The following is a 25657-nucleotide window of genomic DNA, read 5'->3' as shown; positions in this document are numbered from 1 at the left end:
CAATAAAGTTAGATGGAAAACAAAATTAAATTGATTTAAAAAATGTTTTAAATAAATAAAAATTTTAAAAAAATGAAATAATGAAATAAAAAAATAAAAAAATAAAAAGGCGATTTGCGGAATCTGGCCTTGGGGCGGCAGGGAGAGTAAATCCGGCCCTGGGGAAATGTGTATATATCTTGTGACAGATGGATGGTCTGTCACTGTGTCAAGATGTAGATACCGGTAGTACCAGTTTGAAGCCTGACACGTTGAGAGCCTGTGTCCAGGCCTGTATTGCATACACAGACAGGTATAGACGAGGCGCTGGATTTAAATATTCAGAAGAACATTTAGAACATGATGAAGCACAACGTCTCCATTATTAAACACAAGCATCCAGCTTCTTCAGGGCTTAAACATAATGGGTAATATTATGGACTCAAAACTCCCACAAATCATCAGGGATTCATTATTTGCTGTGTTACTTGGGTATGCACTAATTTAGTGAATCAACAAATGTTTTGCTGATTTTGGCTTTACCCAAGTAACACAGCTGAATTAAAGTGAACATGTTGGTGTAAATAAATCAATCCATTGTGAGCTCTGAACGTATATTTGCCCAAGACACTTAAAGCTCAGTCAACACATGCAAGGTTATGCTACTGCGAGACGCCATAAAAGCCATATCGCTGAAAGAGCTTACAGGTCGAGTCCAGTTATGACCCACAATGATACCATGGCTTGTACATGCCCTGATTGTACTATGGCTGTTGTGACACAGAATAAAATAGTCAAACATCTCTCCTGACATCGCATTTTGTGATTGGAGGAGGCGAGAAAGGGGTGGGAATGTGACATTATCTTTCTTTCTCCAATCACAGAATGTCTTGTATTCTTTAAACAAATGCAAGACATTTTGTGATTGGACAATAGTGAAGAGGGATGGGTGATGCGACCAGAGCACTATACAGCTTGGTTCACATCTCTCACTTTCCTCAGTGCCTGGAAGACTGGCATTGTGTTGAGGACGGCATGCTGCAAGGTAAGCTTTTTATACTTTGCAGCAGCCCTCTGCACATAACACACAGCTTTTTAATGATAATTTACACACCCAGTGTGGCATGTAAATGATAATTTTGCCCAGAGTGCGACTTTAAAGAGAAGCTGGTTTATGTGAAGAGTTAACTGCAGTACATACACAGCACTAAATGTGAATATTTGTGTCTTGAAGAATGTGGTAATCCATTATAAGAAAACCAGCCATACAAGGCATTCAAGTTGTTGGCTGAATGTTGCAAAGGTAAAAGGTAGATGTCCATATGTAATGCTGTTCCAGTCACAATATACAGTTTCTAACATTGATGATTTTATAAATCAGTCCAGTTAAACTAAAGCATATGTGCAGGATAGATCTCAGTCAAAACACAGAGCGCAGTCTGTAGCTGTGTTTATGAGGAAATTGGTTAACAGAAATCGCCATGTGGCTGCGTGAAGAGCGTGGAACCTGGAACGCCAAATGCAGATTCCTCTCCCCCTGGCATGTTTCACCCACAGTCTCTCAGAGGTCCTGACCTTTGGTAAAGGTTCAATTTGTATTCCATTGATAGAGATGCTTCTGTGTCTCCGAATCTCTTTTATTGCTATACTCTATTATTTTAGCAAGTGGATGCAGAGATGCCTGATACTTTGCTTATGTAAACTCACCTCAAGCTGTAGGTCTCTGTTCTTCATGACAGCATTGGTTTTCTCCTCGCTTAGCTGGGCATATTTCATGGCTAGTTCATAGATCTCATCTTTGCATTTCTTTAGCTCCTTGTTGAAGTTGTCCCGTTCTTCCTTCATTTTCTGAACCCTCTCCTGGTACTTCTTCAGCTCGCTGTTCTTCACCTGCAACTGCCTGATGCTGGCATCCTTTTCCACCATCTGGGCATTTAGCTCCTTGTACTTTCTGCGCTCTTCTTGGATTGTCTGCTGGAGCTTCAACATCTCATTCATGAGCAGTTGGGTCAGACTGGACTCGCCAGCAGTGTCTGCATCAGAGAAACAAACATTCAAAACCTTTTTTTTTTTGGATGTAGTGGGGTAGAGTTAGATCTTCTGTCAACTTTTCATTGCTGTCTCCTCACTTCCTGACAATTTACAATTTTCAGGCAGAGTAGGAAGTAATGGGAATCACTCAAGATCGGGGCACTGACAGCAATAATATGAAATTATATCAAAAGCAAACTTTTCAGAATTGGATGTTGTGTGAAGGGTTAGAAATCCTGCCAGGTTTTTACTGCTGTCCGTGCCCTAGCTGTAAACAGTTAGGCATGATGCCAAACATAGATTTTGGGCTTATATACACCTTTGGTAGACTACAATTCTGCATTAAAGAAACAAAAAGATTATAAATGTGTGGTAAGGCAAACCTTTAGGTCCCTATACAAACTAAAGAGGTATGCTCCTGGGGGAGGGGGGCAATCCCCCATCACCCTGAATCACCATCTGAGCCCAAAAGAAATAGCCTATATGTCCAGTCTGTATGAATGTTAACATATGTCTGTATTCCATCTGGAAAGATTCTCCACACATCCTAAGGAAGGGAGGGTGAAATATTCCCTAGTGGGGACACAGACAGCTTTTAAAAACCTCACAGGATCCAAGTCTTTCCCACTCTATCCAAAATTAAAAATGTTGGAATGAGGAACTTAAATTTTCCTTCCTCTTCCACCTCACTCCACAGAAAACACACTGAACATATTTTTTTGCTTTTAGTCTATTTTAAACCATTTCTGAAAATTTGGTAAAACCAGAAGAAATTATTGAAGAGTGGTTGCCTTAGGCCTACGTTCTTTTCCAATAAGCAACTACACTGAGTGGCCAGTTTATTATGACCACCTGACGTTTGTAGGCAAATTAGCTATAATTTCGCGCTGAAGTTGCTAGAGGGCCAGACCATTATAAATAGGGAAGCAGGTTGTTTTTTTTCTGAAAATATGGGTAAACACCGCGATTTAACAGTCTTTGAACGTGGGATGATTGTTGGCGCGGAGCCATGGAGAAAGTATCAGCAAAACAGCAGAATTCGTTAAATGTTCAAGAGCAGCTGTTGTTAAAGTGTTTAAAGACTGGACTGTCAGCCGAAAATCTGGGTCTGAACGTGTGAATTGTGGCTGTCAGCGACTAGTCAATGTTAGGGCAGAACGTAGAGTGGCAAGATTGGTACAAGACAACAGAAGGGCAACAGTGCAGTCAGATTCCTCGCATCACCTTTCAACATCTTGTGGAGTCATCTCGTGGCCCAACGAAGTACTGATGGGGTGGTCATAATAATCTGGCCACTCAGTGTATGTGACTGTTTGCTTCCTTTTTATTGTTCCTCTTTATATCTTTTGGACTTTTGCACAACTTTGTGCTTGTGAAACCCAACACTCTGAGCAGAGAATCTGTTATTCGTGCCTGCAATGTATTTGTTATTATGTTGTTTTTGTAAAATACTTGCTAACAAGAGTTAACAAAACAGTGCTGACAAAAATAAACCAAGCAACTGAAGGCCCGCATGTGGCAGCAAATTCCTTTCTGCTCTTTGTAACAACAAAAAGAAAGAGAAAAAATACTCTGTGCTCACATACTGACTCAGTTAAGCATAAATATAACCTTATCAGTAGTTATCTGTTGCAGAAAGGAGCTGCTGTACCCACCGAGGAGCAAGAATGAAAGCAGATACATTTATAAAGTCAAGCATGGATGAGCCAGGCCAATATAAACTCACCTATGATCATTGAAAAGACACGTGAGGGCTCCTTGCCAGTGATTTTCATGTACAGGTGAGGGTAATACAGCTCCAGACTTTCCAGAAATGCACCATAGCCCTGATACCCCGTCCTCTGGAGGATATCCAGCAAGACACCTAATATCACAAGTATGTGGGAGGTTTATTACTGTTCACATTTACTAGGAAAAACTGATGTATGCATCAACAGGAGAGAGAAGAAAGAGAGAGGAAGAGAAAGAGAGAGAGAGGAAGAGAAAAAAAAAGAAAAGAGGAAAAATAGAAAGGAAAGAGGAGGGAGAAAGAGAAATGAGAAAGATAAGGAGAGGAAACAGGAGAAATAGAGTGAGACAGAAAAAAAAAGGGAATAGTGCGGGTAGGAAGAAAGAAAGTTTGGAGAGAAAGAGGACAGCTTGCGTGAAGGAGAGATAGGTCAGAGGGAAGGACAAAAGGAAAGTTGGAGTAAGATAGCTAATGAAGGAAGGAAGATAAAGAGGTGTATCCAGAATTATTTTTTTAAATCTGGTAACTTTTCCACAGAAAGGGCACTTACCCACTTTTCTCTTGCGGATAACGAGGCTGGGGTCATTAAAAACCTGCTCTTCATCATCACTGTTGAGGACACGACACTGGCGCAGGTATGGAGTAATCCTGTTTGGGTCAATGACGGAAATCAGTTTGACCCGGTAGTGTTCCAGCTTGCTCCAGCACCCTTCATCCTCTTCCTCAGACATAATGTAAGGGAATCAAGGCAAAGGCCTGTAAAGGTACCATAAAATGTGGCAAGTCAACTTGGGTACCAGATGTCCACCTTCCCAGCATTTTGTGAGCATTAACATAACAAAACTCTATTGTAAAGCTGCGTCTACTGTGCATTGAAAACTTGGAAAGGAAGCGCTACTACCCTATAGAAAAAGTGTGGTCACAATAATGGGTAAAATGTAATGGCTAACTCTCAGATGTAAGCATCAAGGAAAAATAGAAGTAACTCACTGTTGGTAGTTCTGTATCTGTCCAGAAGGTGGACAGATACAGACTAATATATGTTGAGTTTGAACATACCACCATGATTTTACATGCCTTCACGTTCTATCTGCTTAGAACAGTTTAATTAATACGATGTCTTAGCCGCAAACCACACCTCCCTTTAACTCTGCACCAGCCAGGAATCGACACGGGAGGTGCACCCGCCCACCTGTCACATTTAAATAAATTGTTCTAGTTTCCCGCTCGTTCTTGAATTCCTTGTACGGCTTGAGAAAGAGGCACCGGCATCGAAACGCGTAGCCAACCATTGGACAGCCGCCTCCCAGCCCCTCACTGACGTCACACTGTCATCCCACTGTGCTCCCCATTGACAGATAGACTCAGCGAGCTGCGGCTGAAGTGACAGTGCTGCAGCGGCATCCTCCGCCGCTCTCTCATTGATTCGAGCAGGCTCAGCCTGGCCAGCTGAGTTCCGCCGTTTCGCCCTATGGTACATCCCACAGTTACCATCCACCCCAGACCTATTCGATTGAGCACTATTGTCCACTGCTTCCCCCGAACCCCCCCCCACGCCACCTTCTGGACAGATACAGAACTACCAACAGTGAGTTACTTCCATTTTTCCTTGATGCTTACAATTGAGAGTTAGCCATTACATTTTATTAATTATTGTGACCACACTTTTTCTATAGGGTAGTAGCGCTTCCTTTTCCAGTTTTCTTTGTCTTATATACGGGGTTCCTCTCCCTGTTCATGGAGGCTGCACACCGCTCCCCCTCATTAGTCTTTTAACATATTTCCAATTGTCCCCAGAGGAGTGCGCTTACTACTTTTTTTGTCTACTGTGCATAGCATACTTCAGCAAGCTGATAGATTGTATTTGCCAAGGAACACTGAGCGGAATTCATCAAAACTGGAACAGACAAAATCTGGAGCAGGTGCACTGGGCAACTAATCAGCTTCTCTCTTCAGTTGTTCAGTTAAGATTTGAAAATGAAAGAGGAGATACAAAACACAAAAATTCCCCAGCCTCAACCTGCCAGCTAGCCTGCAACCAAACAAATTGCCCTGTCAACAGTATGCGTTAAAATCAGAGGTTTTAGTTGCACAAACTTTTGGCCAAAAATATGTAGAAGCCACACTGCCACGCCAAGGCACCTCTGCAAAGTGTGGTCCTAACTCTATGTATCCGAGTCTCCAAGTGTGAGCATATTAATGAAGTCGATAAATTACATGCAGGTGTACCTGGAGGTAGCCAACTCCTCCCTAATAAGGTGCAGGGATGCACTGGAGGCCCAGCAACCAAAAATGCACGCTGGGACTCCAGTGCGTCCCCCAAACCAGAAATAGTCAAACTACAAAAGATGGTACATGCATGAATCTATAACCAGCCTTTATAGCAGGGCGCACATTGGGAAGGCTTACAAACAATACAAAACACAAAAATTCCCCAGAGATGCCGATTGGTTGCCGTACACAGCTGCTCCAGATTTTGTCTGCTCCAGTTTTGATAAATTCCCCTCACTGTATTTGTCCAGAAAATTCACAACCTAAGATGCCTTGCCAGCTGCTGTCCACTCTGAATACAAAACAGATATAATCAAAGATAAGAAAAAAAGTAATGTGTTCCTGCTATTAATAATCTAGAACAGTAAAGATCCTAAAACCAATTATATTCCACACACTTTAAGATGGCAAAAAGTACCAGCTGAACCAGGCCAAGCAGATCAAACTGGTGGTACCCTGGAAACAATGCCAAGCAGCACCATCTGTTGGTACGTTCTGGACCATGCCAACAAGCAGCTACCACTAATGGTACCATTTGAACCAGGTCAGGCAGATCTGCACCCTCAAAACATTTTCAAACACCTCACAAAGTGATACCCTAAGAAAAAGGGTGAACTGCTCCAAGCAGGGTTACTCTCAAAATAAGGCAATGTAGCTCTCAAGGACTGTAGCCTAAGAGCAGTTTCACTGTGAGCTTTAGCCAAGCAGTGGGTGGTTTAAGTCATGGCACCCCTGCTGGCGAGTATTTACAAGACTTCTCACTGAATTTCTTTAATAGATCAGGAAAGGCTATGAACCACAATTTGAAGTAGTCATTGTCCAACTGTAAGGTCAAGTTTTAGTTAAAGGGTAACATGTAACCATCAGTGAAGCTTTACAAGCTCCTTATCTTCCATAGGAATAGTATAAATCCTTGCTGACAGTTAGGCACCATTCACACATTAGCGTTAATGTGCTAAACATAAAAAACAGTTCATCCAAATGTATCTTGCTCACACGTGTGCAACATCCGGCCAGTACGAAAACGCACATAACGTAAAAAAAGTACAAGTGCGATATTCTGGGAATATTCCGCACGTATGTTAAAATTTATGCGGTTTCTAGCCGCATGGTTTTCCACAAATGCCATGTGTGAATGGAGCCCTAAGCTGGGTATAAATGCTCATATTTTCTTTGATCAACCTGCTGCCTGAACAAAAAAAATATAAAAGATTCCTCCATCCATGGCGGACAGACTGATTTGCTGCAAGCACTGTTCGGCCAAAGAATTCCCAACATGTTCCTTTGGCTAATAATAGATTTCTGCTGATGGACTAGGGTACACATGGAGTGAGTTTCAGCAGATTCCTTAATTGGCTGAAATTCACATCATGTGTACCCTACTTTGCAGTGAATTATATGTGCCTTAGTTGAAATAATCCTTTTGATCTGACCCAATTTATGCAGCCGGTACCAAAAGAGCAGATGCCACCAATGAGACGGAGGTGTAAAAGATGACATTTTCTTTAACGAGCGGTCTTTCAAAAGTGGCCATGAAGCATTTGTGTTGTCTACGTAAACCCATCTGTCCTCTGACATCACAAAAATAGAAACTTTAACTTTCATTTTAGGCGTCACAAATAACCCTTTCTATAAATGTCTACATACAGTGTATGGGAGAACAGAATGTTTTTTATGCACACATTTTAACAATGTGTTTCCTTTATTGAGTAAATAAAGCAAACTCAAAGCTTTTTATCTATTTTTGTCTTTTCCCATTGTTATATTGAGTATACTGGTAAGTTAGGTTTTGCAAAGTCTTTGCACTATATTCATGTCAAAGCATGTAATGCCGTCAACAGTTGTCAAACAAAACAATGAAAAGATGTCTAAATAGATAACATATAAGTTAAACTGGTTTGGAAATATCCACTGTGTCATGCAGCCTATATGCAGGCCGAATTTCCCACAAGGCCAGGGGTGAAGAATCTCCCAACGCCCGGGACATGCAGTTCTGGGCGGTAAGTTGTTTTCTACATTTAGCCCTGCTTTGGGCAAGCAGGGCTAACTGTAGAGCTGGGAAGCAGCTCGTTTGTTTATAAAAGTTATCCTGGCAATGTTGCCAAGATCACTTGTAATAAGACTGCAGGTCCATCCCCCCCCCCCGCCGCCCCCTGCCCTGTTTCTCTCTTCTCCCTGGAGATCTTCCTGCTCTGTCCTCCCAGCTGCGTCCTCTCCCCGCGGGCTGTGTCCTCTCCCCGAGGCCCCCCCGCCATGTACCTATCTTTGCTGATCCTCAGGTTAGAGAGGGCGGAGCAGGGTAGAGAATGTCCGTTCTATGCTCTGCTCCATGTAAACAGTGCGAGGGGTGAGCTGCACTCGCAACCTTCCCATGTCGGCAGTCACAGGAGCTCCAGCATAGTGCTAGAACTCCTGTATTGGAGGAGACAGGTTCAATAAAGAGAACTTTATTCACTTGTTAGCTCCTGCATGACAGTTAAGTAATACAGTTACGTTTTTTTTAAAAATTGATTAAAAAAATTAAAATAATAATAAAAGGTAAAAAATTATAAGATTAAAATTATAAAATAAAATGGCGATTAGAAGTTATCCACTCCCGATATATATTCTTTAACTGCCTTGACTGAATCTGATACTCTGCATCTTTCTGGGAAGTGCTTAAGAGATTGGCTGTAAGGCTCACATCAGGGAGCGGGTGGGGGGTGGATTGATTGATTGTAATTATATTGTAATAATTTACCTGTGCCTAGGGGAGGGGGAGGGTTATGGTCAGAGGGTTAGTTATTGGACCTTGCATGTAACCCTGCAGCCCCCGCCATCTATGTATAATCAAGATATAAATGCTTAGAGGTAACCCCCAAGGCCTTTAGTGACAGTTTTTCTATAGGTTACACAGATCCCCAAACCTGTGAATTAAATTGTTTAGATCCTCCTAACCCTACCAGTGCCAAAAGTGCTACATTATTAACACTCACTGGGGAGAGAAGGGGAGGCTGCAGGAAAACAACTGCAGGCTATGGATTGTGAGCTGTGCAAAGAGCAGCACTAAGTTGCTCTAGGCTCAAACTGTATGCAGTCTGTTAATTCTATGATTAGATATTGATTGCAGCAAAATGGATTACATGTTAGAGAAAATGACCGATTACAAAAACCCAAGCTTTTCTTCAGTTTTTTTTATTGGTCACTTTGTTCACTCCTGTGACACTCATTGCCACTTAAACCAGCGGCTCCCATCGCCAATGTGTCATTTAAAAGTGTGGATACTGGGGATGTCATTGTAGTGAACAAGCAGCACAGGAGTTTGAACTGTTAAGACTTTACAGGCTGTATGCTTGTTCTAGATGATTTCTGAACTGCATACTAATTTTTACCTCCGAATATTGATATACTGTACAGCAGGGGTGCCCATTAGGTAGATCGCAAAGCGAACACTGGTAGATCGCGATCGGCTCACTGACCTGTGTCCTGTCCTCTCGTCGTGCTCGTGCGGCTGAGTGTGTCAGATGCCGCAGACGGGAAGGAGAGAGGAGACTCGGGAAGCTGCTGCAGTGGAGGTAAGAAAAGACAGACAGGAGAGAGACAGCAGAGAAAGTGAGAGAAGAGACAGGAGAGAGACAGCAGAGAGAGAGGAGAGAGACAGCAGAGAAAGTGAGAGAGACAGCAGAGAGAGAGGAGAGAGACAGCAGAGAAAGTGAGAGAAGAGACAGCAGAGAGAGAGGAGAGAGACAGTAGAGAAAGTGAGAGAAGAGAGACAGCAGAGAGAGAGAGAAGAGACAGCAGAGAGAAACAGGTAAGAGAGAAATAGAGTGTGAGGAGAGAGAGAAGAGAGGGCTGGTTCACACCACAAAGTCTGCGTTCCAGAGTGTTCGGTCCTCTAGAACGCATTGGAACACAAGCCAGCCAGCTCCCTGCGTTCAGGGGCGGGAGGGGGCGTGGCGGTGCATTGAAGTCAATGGCACCACAGCCACGCCCCTCGCTCTCAGTGTGATCACCCGAAACGCAGGCACAGTAATGCCTGCGTTCCGGTCCAGCGCGATCTGCAAAAATGCAGCATTTTTGCAGATCGCATTGGACCGGAACGCAGGCACTAATGTGCCTGCATTCCTGGTGCGGCGATTGCACTGGGGGCGTGGCTGCAGTGCTATGGACTTCAATGCACTGCCACGCCCTGAATGCAGGTGTTTTTTCGTTGGTAGATCTCATTGAGCTCGTCATTTGAAAAGAAAAGTAGATCTCCAGGTGAAAAATTGTGGGCGCCCCTGCTGTACAGTATATAGCATGGCTACCTGCCACAGCTGTGTTGACTCTAATCTATTTACCAACAAAGCAGGTATGACTATGTAATGGCACATACTACCAATAGCACGCTTTCTCCACCCCTAAGAAACTTTCATGCACAGCTGAAATCTCCTATCATGCACTACAGCATCTTGACTGGCTCTAAATGACCACACTCTTGGCTTTTTCTCTCCAGACCAACAGCAAGTTTAACTCGGGTATTACAGGCGGAGTGTTACTGCTAAAACAAAAAAGGTGCACAGTATTTGACTTTTTACTCTGGCTGTAAGATGTTATAAGTTTGTATGGCAGGTCCCCTGTAGTACCAGGAAGTGAAAGTTTTGTGCAGTAGTCAAGCTGCAATCAAGGCATCGCAGAATTCTAGAAGACCTGGTCCTACTAATTTGCAGACTCATGTTATTCTTTGAAAATTGCACAAAAAAGCTGAGGAAAGCACAATTCCTGACTATTGTTTGTGAATCTGGCTTCTTTTTTGTTTTTCTTCTGAGAAACAAGACTATTGCTTAATCTATAAAGAGAAGAGAGTTCCTAGTAAGGAGTGAATGTTTGTCCCTAAACTGTCACATCAGAAGAACACTTTAGAAGAACCATGACTTGGTTAACACAAAATCAATGTGTTTGCTTTTTCACAATGAAGTAAATGTGCAAAAATATAAATCTTATTTTTTTTTTCTGAGCAAAGCCTGCCTCTGCAAGTACACAAGTTATCCCTTTGCTTGTGAGGGATTCGTCTGGGTACTCTGGTTTCCTCCGACACCCCAAAGTCATGTGGTAGGTTAATTGGCTTCTGTCTAAATCAGCCCTAATGTGTGTATGTATGCATGTGAGGTAGGAACCTTAGATTGTAAGCTCCCTGAGGGCAGGGACTGATGTGAACATACACAATACAGGAGGCCCTCGGTTTACAACAGCTCAATTTGCACGGATTCAGAATCGCACCTTTTTCTGGGAGAGTTGTAAATTTAAACAAAATATAGAATGCATGCCAATGGGAAGTGTGGGAGTTCCAGGCCTCTCTCAAAACAAGGAATGGTTCTAAATAGAGACTGGTGTAAACTGAAACCCAGTAAATAATGTAAGTCAGTGGAAAGTGAGGAAGTTAGGTTCCAAGCCTCACTCATTGGCATACATAACATAATATAATACAGGTGCATTTTATTTAATGCTCCGTGTGTGAGCTGATGCAGCAGCTTTAAATATATTGGGGGGAATTTATTAAAACTGGAGAAGAATCTGGAGCAGTTGGCTGTGGCAACCAATCAGCTTCTCTCTTCGGTTGTTCAGTTAAAGTGACATTAAACCCTCAGATTTTTTAACACAAAACAATACTGTAATGTGTGCCTTACTGTAATACATGGTTGTTTCCCTTCTCTTTGCTGCTCTTCCTTTTAAATCCTCATGTCTTCCCATGCTTGGGGAGAACTTCCCTTTGCAGCTCAGTGCCTCTTCCTGTAGTGCTGGCTCAGGTTACAAACCTACACACAGACACCATGTATCCATTCCAGAGACAAGGCAGTGTGCTGCAAAACAGAAGTTCTGCAGAGCATGAGAAGAGATACAGATTTAAAAGAAAGAGCAGCAAAGAGAAGGGAAACAACCATGGATTACAGTAAGGCGCACATTACAGTATTGGTTTATGTTAAAAAATCTGAGGGTTTAATGTCACTTTAAGGTTTGAAAATGAAAGGTGGATGCTGACTGGTTGCCTTGGGCAACTGCTCCAGATTCTGTTTGCTCCAGTTTTGACAAATCCCCCTCAATGTACCTGTATTTTATTACTTATGTCAATTTTGAAGGCTAAGCCAAGCTGTCAATCGCAGCCCACCCATCAAATACACTTTTGCCCTTCCTGTGGCAACCATGTGTCTCTGCTTTTGACATCCATTAATGACCAGAGGGAATGGTTTGAGATGAAGTTGAGGGGTTAGCTGTTGAAAATATCAGTAATAGCATAGTTGTGTCTACATACAATTTTGAGAAACAAGAAGTATGTGTGTGGAGAGTGGAGAGGTTCACTTTAATTGTTACTGAACTATTTGCTGAAAAAGAAAAGGAATTTTTGGGCCTACAGATTGAAGTGTAGGCCTACAGATGCCAGATAGAATGAACTTTGTTACAAATAAAATTGTCCCATGAACATGCATATTTGATCTAGACGTGTATACATCTTGGCCTATAAAAGAAGTGGGGGGACACACTCACCTGTATGGCTTGTCTCATATATGTCTATGGGGTGGAAAACCCACTTGTAGCATGTCAAATGCACCTGTTCGTGAACTCAAAGGCCCCATTCAAACCTATATTTTAGGTGTGATTAGGGATTCCATCACTACCCCTGGCAAGTGTCAGGAACTTGTGATTTCCTGCAGCAGGAATCCCTAATGTGCTGTTTACAAGTGGCAGCTGTCACTCATTCAAGTTAATGATTGGATGAAAGTGACCAAATTTGAACGCTGGCACACCGCATGTAATCATATACGATATGATTACATGCGGTTAGGATTCAATCACTCTCCCTGGATGCATCGATCATGCGTCCAGGGGTAGTGATTGATTCCTAACCGCATGTAATCATATCGTATATGATTACATGCGGTGTGCCAGCGTTCAAATTTGGTCACTTTCATCCAATCATTAACTTGAATGGGTGACAGCTGCTGCTTGTAAATGGCAGATTAGGGATTCCTGATGCAGGGAATCGCACATTCCTGATGCAAGAATCCCTAATCGCACCTAAAATATAGAGGTGAATCGGGTCTTTGTCTAAATTGACTCAAGCTGATGCCATCAACACAGGCCCAAACAAACGAGGTGTGCATTGTATTTTTTTTTCAAAGTTTATTGAACCTGACATTTAACTCTATGTGTGGCAGCATGCCACGGAGTGTTATACCGCATCACAACATGCTGGGCTGTGCAAAAATACATGTCCTATGAAATGTGTTGGTGTGAACTTATAAGACAACTTGCTTATAAGACAACTGGCCTTTTTCTAGCCTCATCTTATGTAGCTTGCGTAGCAGATATCGTTTAGGTTTAAACGCTCATGCAGTTTTTGTAATGCAGTCCACATACTTTTAGCCGTATTCTCTTTTCTTATGTGGATGAGCTGGTTATCTTCCACTAGCAGACTTATAATTGCTTTTACTTGCCTGTTCAATTCGTCCGCGGGACCATTAGTGTACTCAGTACTTGACACAAGTTGTCTTTGCTTCACAGCATTTCAAGCTTGAACTTCCATAGCTGGTAGTTAGTATTGTTGAGCTTTGCTATTACAAACTTCATATCTGAACAGCTTGCCATCTTTCAGTAGCTTGGAAGCAGCTCTTGTTGACTTGCAGTGTTCTGTTTAGTGCCTGGGCCAATAACCTGTTGGTTATGTGTTTAGATGAAGCATGGAGATCTTGAGGAATGCTGAATTAAGTTTTACTTGCTTAGAAGAATATGATATCAGAATACAGCATTGTACAGCATACAAAGAGAACGTCCTGTGTATATCATAGATAAGCATAACCATACAAAGACTAGCATTGCACTACAGCGCCATCTACAGCTCAAAATACATAATATATGTGCTGTTGTATTTCCAGCAACCCTGACCGTGTTTTGAAACGCACACTTACATAATTTTGGAAGCCCTAGATGAGAGTGCTCTTTTGGTGGCAGACTTGGGTACTAGTTCTGCTGAACAGTTCTACTATAAGCTGATGGTCGCTAAAGCGACCATCAGCTTATAGTAGAACTGTAAATGCCAGGTCCGTACGACGTACTGAGCTGGCCAGCTGGAAGCACTTTTGTAGCTCCGTACGACGTACATCCTTGGCAGCGAAAGGGTTAAAGCCTAAAGCTAGCCACACATTCTGACTTTTGTTAGGAGACGGTCCAAAACAATTCTAAAATGCTGAATCAAGCTTTTTGTTCTCGTTTATATCCTTAGGCACAGCGTATGGCCAGCTTAACTCCAGCCATTTCTGTTTAGATTTGGATGAAGTGGGGAACAGTTCACATGGCTGACAGATTTTTTTTTTTGTTACTGCCATGTCCACTTTAGTAAGATTTTTCTTACTTCCCATTCTGGTGACACCCTGTTACAGAGTGTCAACTGAACAAGAAGTGTTACTGAACAAGAAATCAGGGATATACACAGCAATAACAATCTGTGAGAGAGATAAGGATGAATAGGGTTTTTGGTTTGATGTACAATGTTAGTAAAACATATATTTATTGCTACACATCTAAAAGCAGTTCTGCTTATATTCATACAAGTACAATACAGACTCCTGAACCATTTCAGACAAAAAAGAATAAGCCTGATCCGTGTTGTATATGCCACGTTCCCTCTTTAGGCTACATTCACACTAAGTGCAATAAGATGCATTTATAAGCATTTAAAATGGTTTTCTAAATGCATAAATATGCAGCTAATGATTTCCAATGAATCTATTCCAACTGTGCATTTAGATGTTTTTATCCGCAGTCAGTTTAGCTGTGTCGGGTGCACCCAGGAATCGATTTTAACTTCCAAATGAACACATGTAAATGTGTGTAAACACATGATGCTAGGATTTGGTACCAGATGAACCTAAACGCATATGCATGTATACATACGTAAATACAGGTCACCCAACCTATCTAGAAGTATAAACACAGCATCTAGCCTGACCAATATTTCTCTTCATATAGAGCACAAAAACACAAGTGGCAAGTGTGAATGAAGCAAGTACCAAATGTTCTAATAATGTAGGTTGCCAAAACAGGGATTGACCTATACACTTAAGGATCCTTTTATTCATTTGTATTGACTGTACAGTGTAGAGAAACATGTGGCACGAATGCCACAGAATAGAAAACCTGCTCACTTCCTATAAGATCAGAAGCTAAATATACAGAATTAAATAATTTATCCTCACAACCTTTATCCAGATACAAAGAAGAGTTACTGATGAAAGGATTATCCGTTTGTCCTTCAAAAATGAGGGATAAATGTAAGACTATAAAAGACACAAGGCTATGTATCCCATGGGGCCAGTTGAAGCGACTGCCTCAGAATGCTCTCAGGGAGTCACTGTGAGGGGTGGAGGCTGGAGTGTGTATGGGGAACTTTGTCCAGTAACACCACAGACTCTTGTTACTGGGCTTCCTGCCTGGTCATTGTGCCTGTCACACAGAGAGGTGCAGTAGCTGAGACTTCTCAGTGCCACTGAGCCTGATGAGAGTGCAGGCTCAGCCTCTCTGAGCAGAGCTCCGGGCCACTGTGCCTGCCTATCTGACAGTATTTGGCAGCTCTGCTCATAGACACGGAGTCTGCATTTTTATCAGGCCTAGTGCCGTTAAGGTTACCAGCTAAGGTCTGCGGCAATTAACTTGGCTCCCAGAAAGACATCCTTTTTTACCATGTAAAATACATTTTACATTTAAAAAAGAAGAAAAAAATCCCTAAGGGGGTTCAATTTATGACAGGGGGTCATACGAGTATAAAGGAATACAGATATTTATTGAATTGTGGGAGGAAGGTAACAGAGGATGAGCCCACTTGCAATACAACAAACAAAATGAAAAATGGCCCTCTATGTAATTTCCATGAATACCAACTTGGCAGCCTTTGTAAGTTTAGTTGTTCACAACATCAAGAAGCTAAAGCTGGCCATACACTAGTAGATTTCCGAACAAATGTTCGTACAAAAGATCTTTCTTTACCACCTGATAATGCCATTCGACACATGATGAATGTCGATCAAAATTTTGCTTGATTTTAACATTCAAATTTTGGAATTTCGCTTGTTCAAGAAAAGTTTTCCATCTTGCTCCTTTAACTTTTTTTTATAACTACAGTGGAAATCGGTCAATTTGACCTCATCAACTAATAGAAAGTCTAACGAATGTCCTTTCGTACGAAAGTTCTTTTGAAAATCTAAGCAGTGTATGGCCAGCTTTACGCTCTACCCTACAGTAGATTATAATTTAACACCTCAACGCCATAACAAGAAGCAGTCTATCTAACATGAATTTAGTAATCAAAGCAGCTGATGAGGATGGAAATATTGTCATTAGAATGTGTTTAAAAATCTTATGAAATAAGGAATCATTAATAGATATTCAGACGTTTTTCAAGGGGACATTTTTACAAAAAACGCATTATGTTGGGACTATAACCAAAGACTAGAGATGCACTGATAGAGCGCTGTGAGCGGCCGGCGTCTCTCCTCCGCGCACCGCTCAGCTTCCTGCCACAGATCAGCAGAGCGGTGTGGGGGCGGACACAGCCAGCGCTGTCACAGCAGGCTGAGCTCTGCCTGCTCAGCCTGCTGTGACAGCGTGTGGGGAACGAGAGCGGTACAAACACTCAGCGATCAGTGATCGCTGAGTGTTTGTAAATAATTGGGGACATAGTATGATTACTATATCCTCAATTATGAATGAATGGGAAGTGATCTACATCACTTGCTACTTGCTCTGTCGTACGATAATCTCTACCCGGGGCAGTGGAAAAAAACGTTGTTTTGTTAAGAGTCTTAATCTATGTACCTGTGCCACATTCTTTTGTTCTTTAGTTTATTTAGACCCGCACAATTATATTCTAATTCACAAGCATCAGGATGGCAATTTGTGCTCTACATTGTACAGAAACAACACCATCCTAGAAGCAGAGAGTGGACAGATCGGGATAGTAGTATGTTGGACAATATCATATGGACTATATGTTAAGTCTCTTGAATAGTAGCTATTTTATATACTATATTTGGCTGGTCAAAACTTCCACTTGGAGTAGGTGTCTACATATATATTTCAAGCATCTCTACAAACATCAAGCGATTTGCCTTAATGAGACGTTCATCTTGCAAGCTTTGTTTTGCTTTAGATTGCATAACTCCTCAGCTATGACAATACCTACACTGTAAGCCAGCACTTGTGGATACGACCATATGTTCAATTATAGATTTCTTCATGAAGAAAATGGTTTAGTTGGTCTTCTAGCCTATAGATAACATTCAAGGATTTTAATCTGGAGAGACTTCTCTACACAATGCCAAGGTTTTCAAATACTGTAATGTGTATCACTTGCTGAAGTGCCTCTCAAGAACACAACTCCAGTGCATCGTGTTCTTATAGGTGTTTGCATGATGTTACATTTGCATTTTGATTCCAATACAGCCTTATGTGTGGAACAGACCATATCACAATAAATTATATAAATTACCACATGTGTAATTATTGTCCCTGTATGGAAAGAAAGAAAAAAAAACAGGCTAGCTAGGCTGACACCTTTTTGCAAATAAAAAGGGTTACAAACACTGCTGTGTATGTTATACATTGGAGAATCTCCCAAAACACAGAGCAAGGTGCTCTTTTGAGGTGTTGATGCAAAATATATTGGTTCAAATAGAGCTTGATTTGGGAAACACTTAACACTGTATATGAACAGATGAAAGAATCTCTACACATATGTAGATGTTGGTGCAAACATTAACATGTGACAAATGGATGGTCAAAAAACAAAACACACAAAGCTCACAAACTGCTGCATGAGCTTTTTTTTGCAGCAGATAGAGCGCTCCATTGAAATGAATAGGCTGCAGTATGCTTATACACGCCATCACTAACGCAGCTAGTGTGAAAGGGGCATATGCAACACCCATTGGGTTATATTAGTGTTATGAGATTTTACCCTGTTTGGGACCACCTCTCAAGGGAAAAAGGCATTCTCAAGACTAGTGATGGGCCGAACAGGCCCGAGTTCGGTTCATATTCGAACGTCTGAAAAGTTTGAATTCGAACTCAATGCAAGTCATTGGGGGTAGAACTTTCAAAAACGATTGTCCCCTTTAAGAGGTCTTATATGCAAGTTATTGGTCATAAAAGTGTATGGGAGTCTGGGTACTGCACTAGGGGACAGGAATCAATTAAATAAAAAATGTTTTTAAAGGAGCAGTGATTGTAACATCACTTTTAACATCACAGGGTAACCATCAAAATGAAACATTCCTTCAAATATCGTGCCTGGGGGGTCCCCTTAACCTGCAAGTAAAGAGGCAAATCTGTATGATGTATAGAACCTGCAGCAGCAAACTGACATTTCTAAAGAAAAAAAAAAGATTTTTTTTTTAAAAACTCTTAAAGCGTGCAGTTCCACCTCCCAAACAATACCAGACGCTTTAGGTCTGGTAGGAATGTTAGGAGGGACCATTTTTTTTTTTTAAAGGCGTAGGGTTCCCCCTAAAAGTCATACCAGACCCTTAAGGTCTGGTAGGAATATTTAGCAGGGACCCCGTGTAAAAAATAAAAAAAAAGTGTGTGGGGTTTCCCCTTAAAATCATTCCGGGCCCTTAAGGTCTGGTAGGATTTTAAAGGAGGAACCCCTTTAAAGGGGGGAGGGAAACATGGGGTTCCCCCTAAAATTCCATACCAGATCCTTGATCCAAGCATAGGCCTGGCAGGGCCGGAAAGGGGGGGGGGAGCAAGCGCCCCCCCCTCCCTCCCACACCAGGCCACATGCCTTCGGCATTGGGAGGGTGTCCCCATGCTGATGGGGACAAGGGCCTCTTCCCCACAATCCTGACCTGGTGGTTGTGGGGGTCTGCGGGCAAGGGGGCTTATTTGCATCGGGGTACCCCTTTAATTAAGGGAGCACCCAGATGCCGGCCCCCCTTTGTGAATGAGTAAGGGGTACTTGTACCCCTACCCATTCACTAATGGGTTAAATAAACTAGTTATTAAAAAGTCCAGACATGTTTTTGACAAGTCTTTTATTTTTCAGCCCCGATGCTGGCGACGTACACTGTACGTCGTCAGTCACGAAGGGGTTAAAAACCCAATAAATGTTTTCACCGACATAATCCATGGTCAGTCACGGCGTCCAGCGTTGTCCACGACGACAACAAGACCAAATAAAAAATAAAACAATAAAATAGAAATAATAATTTGAAAAAATAACGACAGCCGTCCCGTCCTCTCCCCGCGGACTCCCGCCGCATAATGGCATTTTGCCGGCAAAACAAACAATTGGGCGGAGCTAGTGGTGAAAGCTAGCTCCGCCCCAATTGTGTAGTTTGACATCATCTGACAGGATGACTTTGCCCAATCATGGCTCTAACAGTGTACTGAGCCCTGATTGGGCAAAGTCTTGCACCTGACCTGTGGTCAGGTGCACGCCTTTACCCAATTAGAGCTTCAGAAGGCGCATTGCCTTGTGGGATGTTGCGCAGTCGAACAGACCACGAACATCCCACAAAGTTCTTGCATTTTGGCGAACGCTCGAACAAGTGATGTTTGAGTCGAACATCCAGCCCATCACTACTCAAGACTTCAGGAGAATGTACAAAACAGGCTTCCGTTAGTAGGTAACAGGTAAAACTGATATACAGCAGCTTTATTTTGTATAAAAAGGTTGCATGGGCTAAACAAAATAAATTCTTGCAGTTGAGCACTCTAGTGTGCAGGTGCTTTTAGGGATTCCTGTGGCAGATACCTACAAATTCCTTCAACAGGAATCCCAAATATGCTACTTAGAATTGGCCGCCGTCACCCATTCAAGTTAATGAATAAGTGACAATGATTAAAGCGACACTAATTGCACGTGATGCGATTACATTCAGTTAAGAATAGATCACTGTCCGTGGACACATCTAAGGTGCATCCAGGAACAGACTAGCCTAGCCAGGCTAGTGTGAACCGGTCCTGACTCACAGAAAAATGGTTTGCAGCTATCACAGGTAGCTTCCTGTGCCCCAGGCCAGAGGAATAGCAATAAAGATAAAATGGTTTACGTACATTGTACTTGGAGCTAAAACCCTTATTAAACCTTATCTCTCTCTGTCAGTCTATTTTATAGGAGTTCCGACTACAGACTAGTTAATGTATAATTTAGAGGAGCAATAAGCAAGAACGTTGACTGTAAAAACCTGATGAAGAAGTTGAACTTGTAGGCAGGCTTAGTCATCAGCTTCATTTTAAATACATTTAGTCACAAACCATTCTTCACCGAGCCGGTATACAAAGTTTTGAAATCCATCACACAGTAAGTATGCCCTTAACTTGAGTACAAGCCCCGACAAAGCTGGTCTTTTCATCTTTAGTTCAGATATTGCATGTGGGTTGGCTGAAATTCTGCTTGAAACAACATCTTCAGCCCGGAAGGATACAAAATATTTTAGATCATAGAGAGATTGGTTGTCCGACATGCAGGAACAAAACTAACCTAACATACAAAATACTATTCCAGACACAATAAATATAAATTCTACTTAGGAACAATTTATCTGTGGGGAACTTTCATTGGTTTTGAAATCTGTTTTTTATTTTTCTATGTTTTACGGCTCATTCACACCACAGCGTTAAGATAAACCCTCAGCACCATGCGCTGGTGCATTGAATGGCAACCCAGTGCGCCTTCTGCCAGCTGTGCATTGCAGCACAATGAATGGTACTGCCATATTGTGCTCTGTAGTGCATAAAGTAATGCATGTCCTACATTTTGCTATCACAATGCATGTGAGGTGCATTTGAATGCCGTTCTGAGTGAATGACAATGTACCAGCACACCAAGAATGCACTGCACTACAGATACTGTGCATTCAGCACAATGCTAGGGTGTGAATGGATCCCTATTCCGGAGAAGGGACAAATAGTGGGAGAAATCTTGCATTTCTGTATTTCCATCCTAGTTTGGTTTTCTGATGTTTAGGACTGAGATAACCTGTGACATCAGTAAGGATGTCAGATAATACACAGATTGAATCGGAGCTTTTCTCCTCTATACTATTCTGTCACATAAACAAACAATCTAAGCCATTTTAGGATAGGCCATTGTAACATAAATGGATTAAGTGAGAATTCTGTATTTACTTTTTTTTTTTACATTTAAGTTTCTATTGAATACAAATATCAAGATGAATAAAACACTAGAATTCTGTATTGACTTTAGGCTCTATGAAATGTTTGGTCAGAACTTAGTTGCTTAACGAGACTGGAGCAGAAGATAAAGAAGTATATTTTGTACAATGACAGCTGTGATATCAGACTGAACAAGTTTGTATTTAGATCTGTATCTGTGGTAATATTGCATGAAACATCTGTCTTATAAAAACAGATAGAAGCAAAACTACCACCACCCAGCCTGTGGGGAATTGCAAGCACAGACATGCACATCTGTTGAAGGGAAACTGTGGCTTGTGGTTCCCCAGCAGATCAGCAAAGAAGCCAGCAGAGCATACTGGTAATTGTAGTTCTTCGATTACTTAAATTCTGCAGATTGACAACTCTACTCAAAAATGAAGAGAGTGCCTCAAAAAATTGTAGATCTGTGTATGATTGTAACAATCTTCACAGACACAATATGCATTAAAAAGGTATACAAAATGCACTGACCTTACTGTAGATATTTGGGGTCCAATATTAGGGTCCGAATTCATCCAGTTGTCTTTTTCAGTGCCATTTGTGTGTTCCAGGGAGACACGGGGAGAAGGTGTCAGTAAGAGCACAGATTGAGTGGTGGGAGGAGCTGTCTGTGGGATACTTCCTCTTGTGCATTCCACTGTGCAAAAGTGTCAACCCAGTTCCTGAGAGTCACGTGACCACAATAAAAGGGCCAAGCATACAGGTAAACTCACCTGGACAGGCAAAACCATTACATCGTTTGTCTGGATAGCATCTGATGAACTGTCTGGCATTTTATACAGCAAATGAGAGTCACAGGGGTTAAAGGTACATTGAAAGCACTTTCAGTCCTGCGTCTGATTTATGAAAATGCGGCAGAGAGATTTGTGCAGTGTTTTACAAGTGTGATCACTGTAGCCCTGCCATATACAGCTAAATGAGTGCATTACCCAACAGTGCTTACAATTTAAACACAAAGTGCGGTCCATTTCCTGCCTGCCCGACGGAATCACACCGCACACAACTGAAAAAGGTACCATGGGATTTGAGTACGGTATGTTAAATTGTAACAAATCAGACTATAACGACTTTCAATCAGATACACCTATGTGAAAGGAATATGCCAAGAGAAAAACAGTGAAATATAAACACTGGGAAGCACAGCCTGTATACTGCATGTAATGAGCAAATAATGCTGCCCCTATTATACAGATATCATTTCAAACTATAAACAAAAAAAACAGCATAAAACACTTACTTACATATATATATATATATAATGAATAATTTCAGGCTCAGTGCTGTTCCAGGTACATCTACAAAAACATCAAAAGGGACTGTAGCTTTCCTTTAAGCCAGTATACGTTGTGTGGCTTTGGAGCTTTGTCAGGCTTATGTGCAGTTTACATGGCAGTATTAGCACACCACAGCACAGGAGATATGGGAGATGACTCAAAATAGCTGAGGCTTCTCCTTTGTTCTCTTCCCTTTTTTTTGGCCGCTTTTTTTTCCATCCCCCAAAGTTACAAAATAACATTATTTCAAAGCTGAGCAGAGAATCGTGGACTGGCCGAGCGATGGGGTAATATCCACAGGAAGTTTTCTGCTCTAAGAAACTCCAAGAAAATATTCTTAAAGAAAACAATAAAGTCAATGAATTGTTTAGTACATGTTTATCTGAATTTCACAGAAATTCCTTTTGTACAGACTCTAGAAAGTAAAATGTTAAAGAGTAACTCTGGGCAGAAATTGTATTAATCCTTACAGTGGGACTACCCCCACTGGGACTACTGAAAGGGTTACCTGTTTTTTTTTTTGCCTGGGGTAAAAAAAAAAATAAAAAACACGCCTAAACCTCCAATTCGGCCAACTCCGAAGCGCATTCTTCGGAGCGCATCTCCCCCTCCTCTGCAGCAGTCTAGGAATCTTTGAGTCATCATGTCTAATACAGTGTATTGGACGTGAGGATGCCGAGGGACATGCCATCGCTGCAGCGGAGGAGAAGAGAGGATGGAGGGAGTGCTGGCGGCTCAGAGGCTAGGGTGAGTATAACTTTTTTGGACCCTAGGCAAAAACGAGCAGCTGACCCTTGCAGTGCGGGGGTAGCCCATTACAATTTCTGCCAGGAGTTCTTCTTTAAAGCTAAACTTCGGGCAGATATAAAAGCACAAATAAAAGCAACTCTGTTATCGTCAATGTATTAAATGTATTTTTCCATTTCAAGCAGGGAACTTGGTATCAGCCTCTTGTAATCTACAGGGAGAAGCAGCACAAAGAGCAAATCAGGTGTACGGCTGTGCAAGAAGCCACACTGGCAGGAGGAGAGAGCAGGCTGACAAAAAGATGATATCTCAGTCTGCTGCTTATCCTTTAACTGTCCAGTCACAGGGTATTGATGGGGAGGAGAAAAAAGACAGGGTTGTGTTATGGGCCAGAACTGTGTAACTCTCAGGACTGAATAGGCAGAAATAAAAATCATTTGGCAGGTAAAACAGCACACATATACTGTATGTATAGTATTTCATCTGTGTATTTAGATGTTTTCCTGCAGTTCAGCATTAACATTTTGTTTATTTTCATTAGCAGGACCTTCTAAAACAAATTGTAGACAAATGTTGACAGAATTTTGCCAATGAACAAAAAAAAGCTCAACCTTTTTTTGGGTACAGCAGATATTTCAAGAGCCTGCAATGACTCAACACCAAAAAGTACTGGAGATAAAAATGTGCCATCTTGGGTCCAAGGTCAGGGTGTCACTTAGTACATTTGCAGTTAGGCCTCATTTGTGGATTCAATGATACAGTAGAGCACCAAGTTAATAAAATGGCAGCACTGTAGAATACAGTAGATCCCAGCAGGGCCAGATTAAGAGCATCACGGGCCTGGTGCTGAGGATCTGGTTGGGCTATTTGTGGAAATGGCGATGGTCACAAGGGTCCTCTTCTTCCTGTCCGGGATGTGATTTGTAGTCTCTCTACAGCTTGGAGTCAGTGGTGGAGTGCCAGGGCCCGCTTGCAGCTGCGACCCTGGTAGATCTGCCACCCACTCCAAGCTGTAGAGGGACTACAAATCTTAGTAATACATTATACAGCAATGCAGAATACTGCCAACTATAGGAGGACTACAAATCCAAGTAATACATTACACAGGAATGCAGAATACCACCAGCTATAGAAGACTACAAATCCCAGCAATAAATTATACAGCAATGTAGAATGTTACCACTAACTATAGAGGACTACAAATCCCAGTAATGCATTACAGAATACCACCAGCTATAGAGGACTACACATTCCTGCAGTACATGGTAAAGCACTGCAGAATAATAGCCTCAGCAATAGAGGACTACAAATCCCAGCAATACATTGTAAAGCACTGCAGAATAATATGAAGCTACATACTCTGTGTTGCTCTGGATTCACGGCCTGATGTCTTTTTGGTCTTAGGTGGCCAATGTGCTTCTCGAGGCAAGTGCGGGCTCTCAGGCGTTCAGTGCGGGCTCCAGGCGGGTCAGGTCGGCCGCGATTGCGGTCGGGCCGGCTCTGCCGGGCCTATTTGCAGGGACAGGCCTGGAGCAGGAGCTCCACCCGCCCCTATGTTAATCCAGCCACGGACCCCAGCATGCATGAAACTGTGGAGAGAGAGTATATAGACAGAGCTCAGGACAGTTTTACCAGCAGTATTTTAATATACTGTCTATATATATTTATATTAATTACACACACTGTATATATTAGAGGTGCACCGTAATTAAAATTTCAAAGCCGAAACTAAACCAAAATAAAAAAATATGTCAGGCCGAAACCAAAAATGTTTTTTATTTTAACTTTGTAACTCTTTTTTTGCAGCCCCTGTTATCAATAAACAGGAATCCTCTATACTGAATGTTCCTCTTCATTTAATACATGAGAACATAGTATGTTTACCATGTCGACAATCATGAATGAACAGGAGGTGATGTAGATAGGATATAGTAAACATACTATGTTCTCAATTATTTACAAACACTCAGGCCTGGTTCACACCTGGGCGTTTTGTAGCGCGTTCGAACGCTCTGCAAAACACTCAAACACCGAAATCCCATTATTTCCTATGGGTATGGTTCACACCTGGGCGTATCTCAGCCAGTCTGAACGCGCTACAAAATGGCCTACGCCCAAAGAAGTACAGGAGCTTCTTTGGGGCGTTTTTGTCGCACGTATCCATTGGGATACAGCCAGGTAGCCCTCGGAAACGCGGTAAAACCGTGCGAAACAAAACGCGCGACAAACGCACATATTCGATACGCCTAGGTATGAACCCAGCCTCAGCGATCACTGATCCCTGAGTGTTTGTACCGCTCTCCTTCCTGACTTGTGACATTCGGACGGACACAGAGCAGCGCCTAGCAGGAAGGAGAGAAAGAATGGATGCACCACTGTATGGGCATTATGGCATAAAAGCCATTTTTGGCCTATATATTGGTGCATCCCTAGT

General features: G+C 42.0%; 2 protein-coding genes across 2 annotated transcripts in view; both read right to left on the bottom strand.

The window, feature by feature from the left end:
• The window catches only part of CARD9 (caspase recruitment domain family member 9), a 43333-nt gene extending 21624 nt beyond the window's left edge, over window positions 1-21709 (bottom strand). The window contains exons 1-4 of the mRNA XM_018564064.1: window positions 21674-21709; window positions 4290-4495; window positions 3737-3874; window positions 1687-2012 (exon numbers count right to left, since the gene is read on the bottom strand). Of these exons, the coding sequence (XP_018419566.1) occupies window positions 1687-2012; window positions 3737-3874; window positions 4290-4470 (645 nt within the window). The 5' untranslated portion in view covers window positions 4471-4495; window positions 21674-21709. The remainder of the gene's footprint in view (window positions 1-1686; window positions 2013-3736; window positions 3875-4289; window positions 4496-21673) is intronic.
• The window catches only part of SNAPC4 (small nuclear RNA activating complex polypeptide 4), a 72674-nt gene continuing 52079 nt past the window's right edge, over window positions 5063-25657 (bottom strand). Inside the window, exon 24 of the mRNA XM_018564063.1 lies at window positions 5063-5208. Coding sequence (XP_018419565.1) covers window positions 5063-5208 — 146 coding nt within the window. The remainder of the gene's footprint in view (window positions 5209-25657) is intronic.

The sequence above is a fragment of the Nanorana parkeri genome, unplaced genomic scaffold (assembly GCF_000935625.1).
Source record: "Nanorana parkeri isolate BGI_ZX_2015 unplaced genomic scaffold, ASM93562v1 scaffold719, whole genome shotgun sequence".
NCBI classification, from domain to species: Eukaryota; Metazoa; Chordata; class Amphibia; order Anura; family Dicroglossidae; genus Nanorana; species Nanorana parkeri.
The sequence above is the reverse complement of the archived record's forward strand: the minus strand, read 5'-3'. Positions and strand labels throughout refer to the sequence as shown.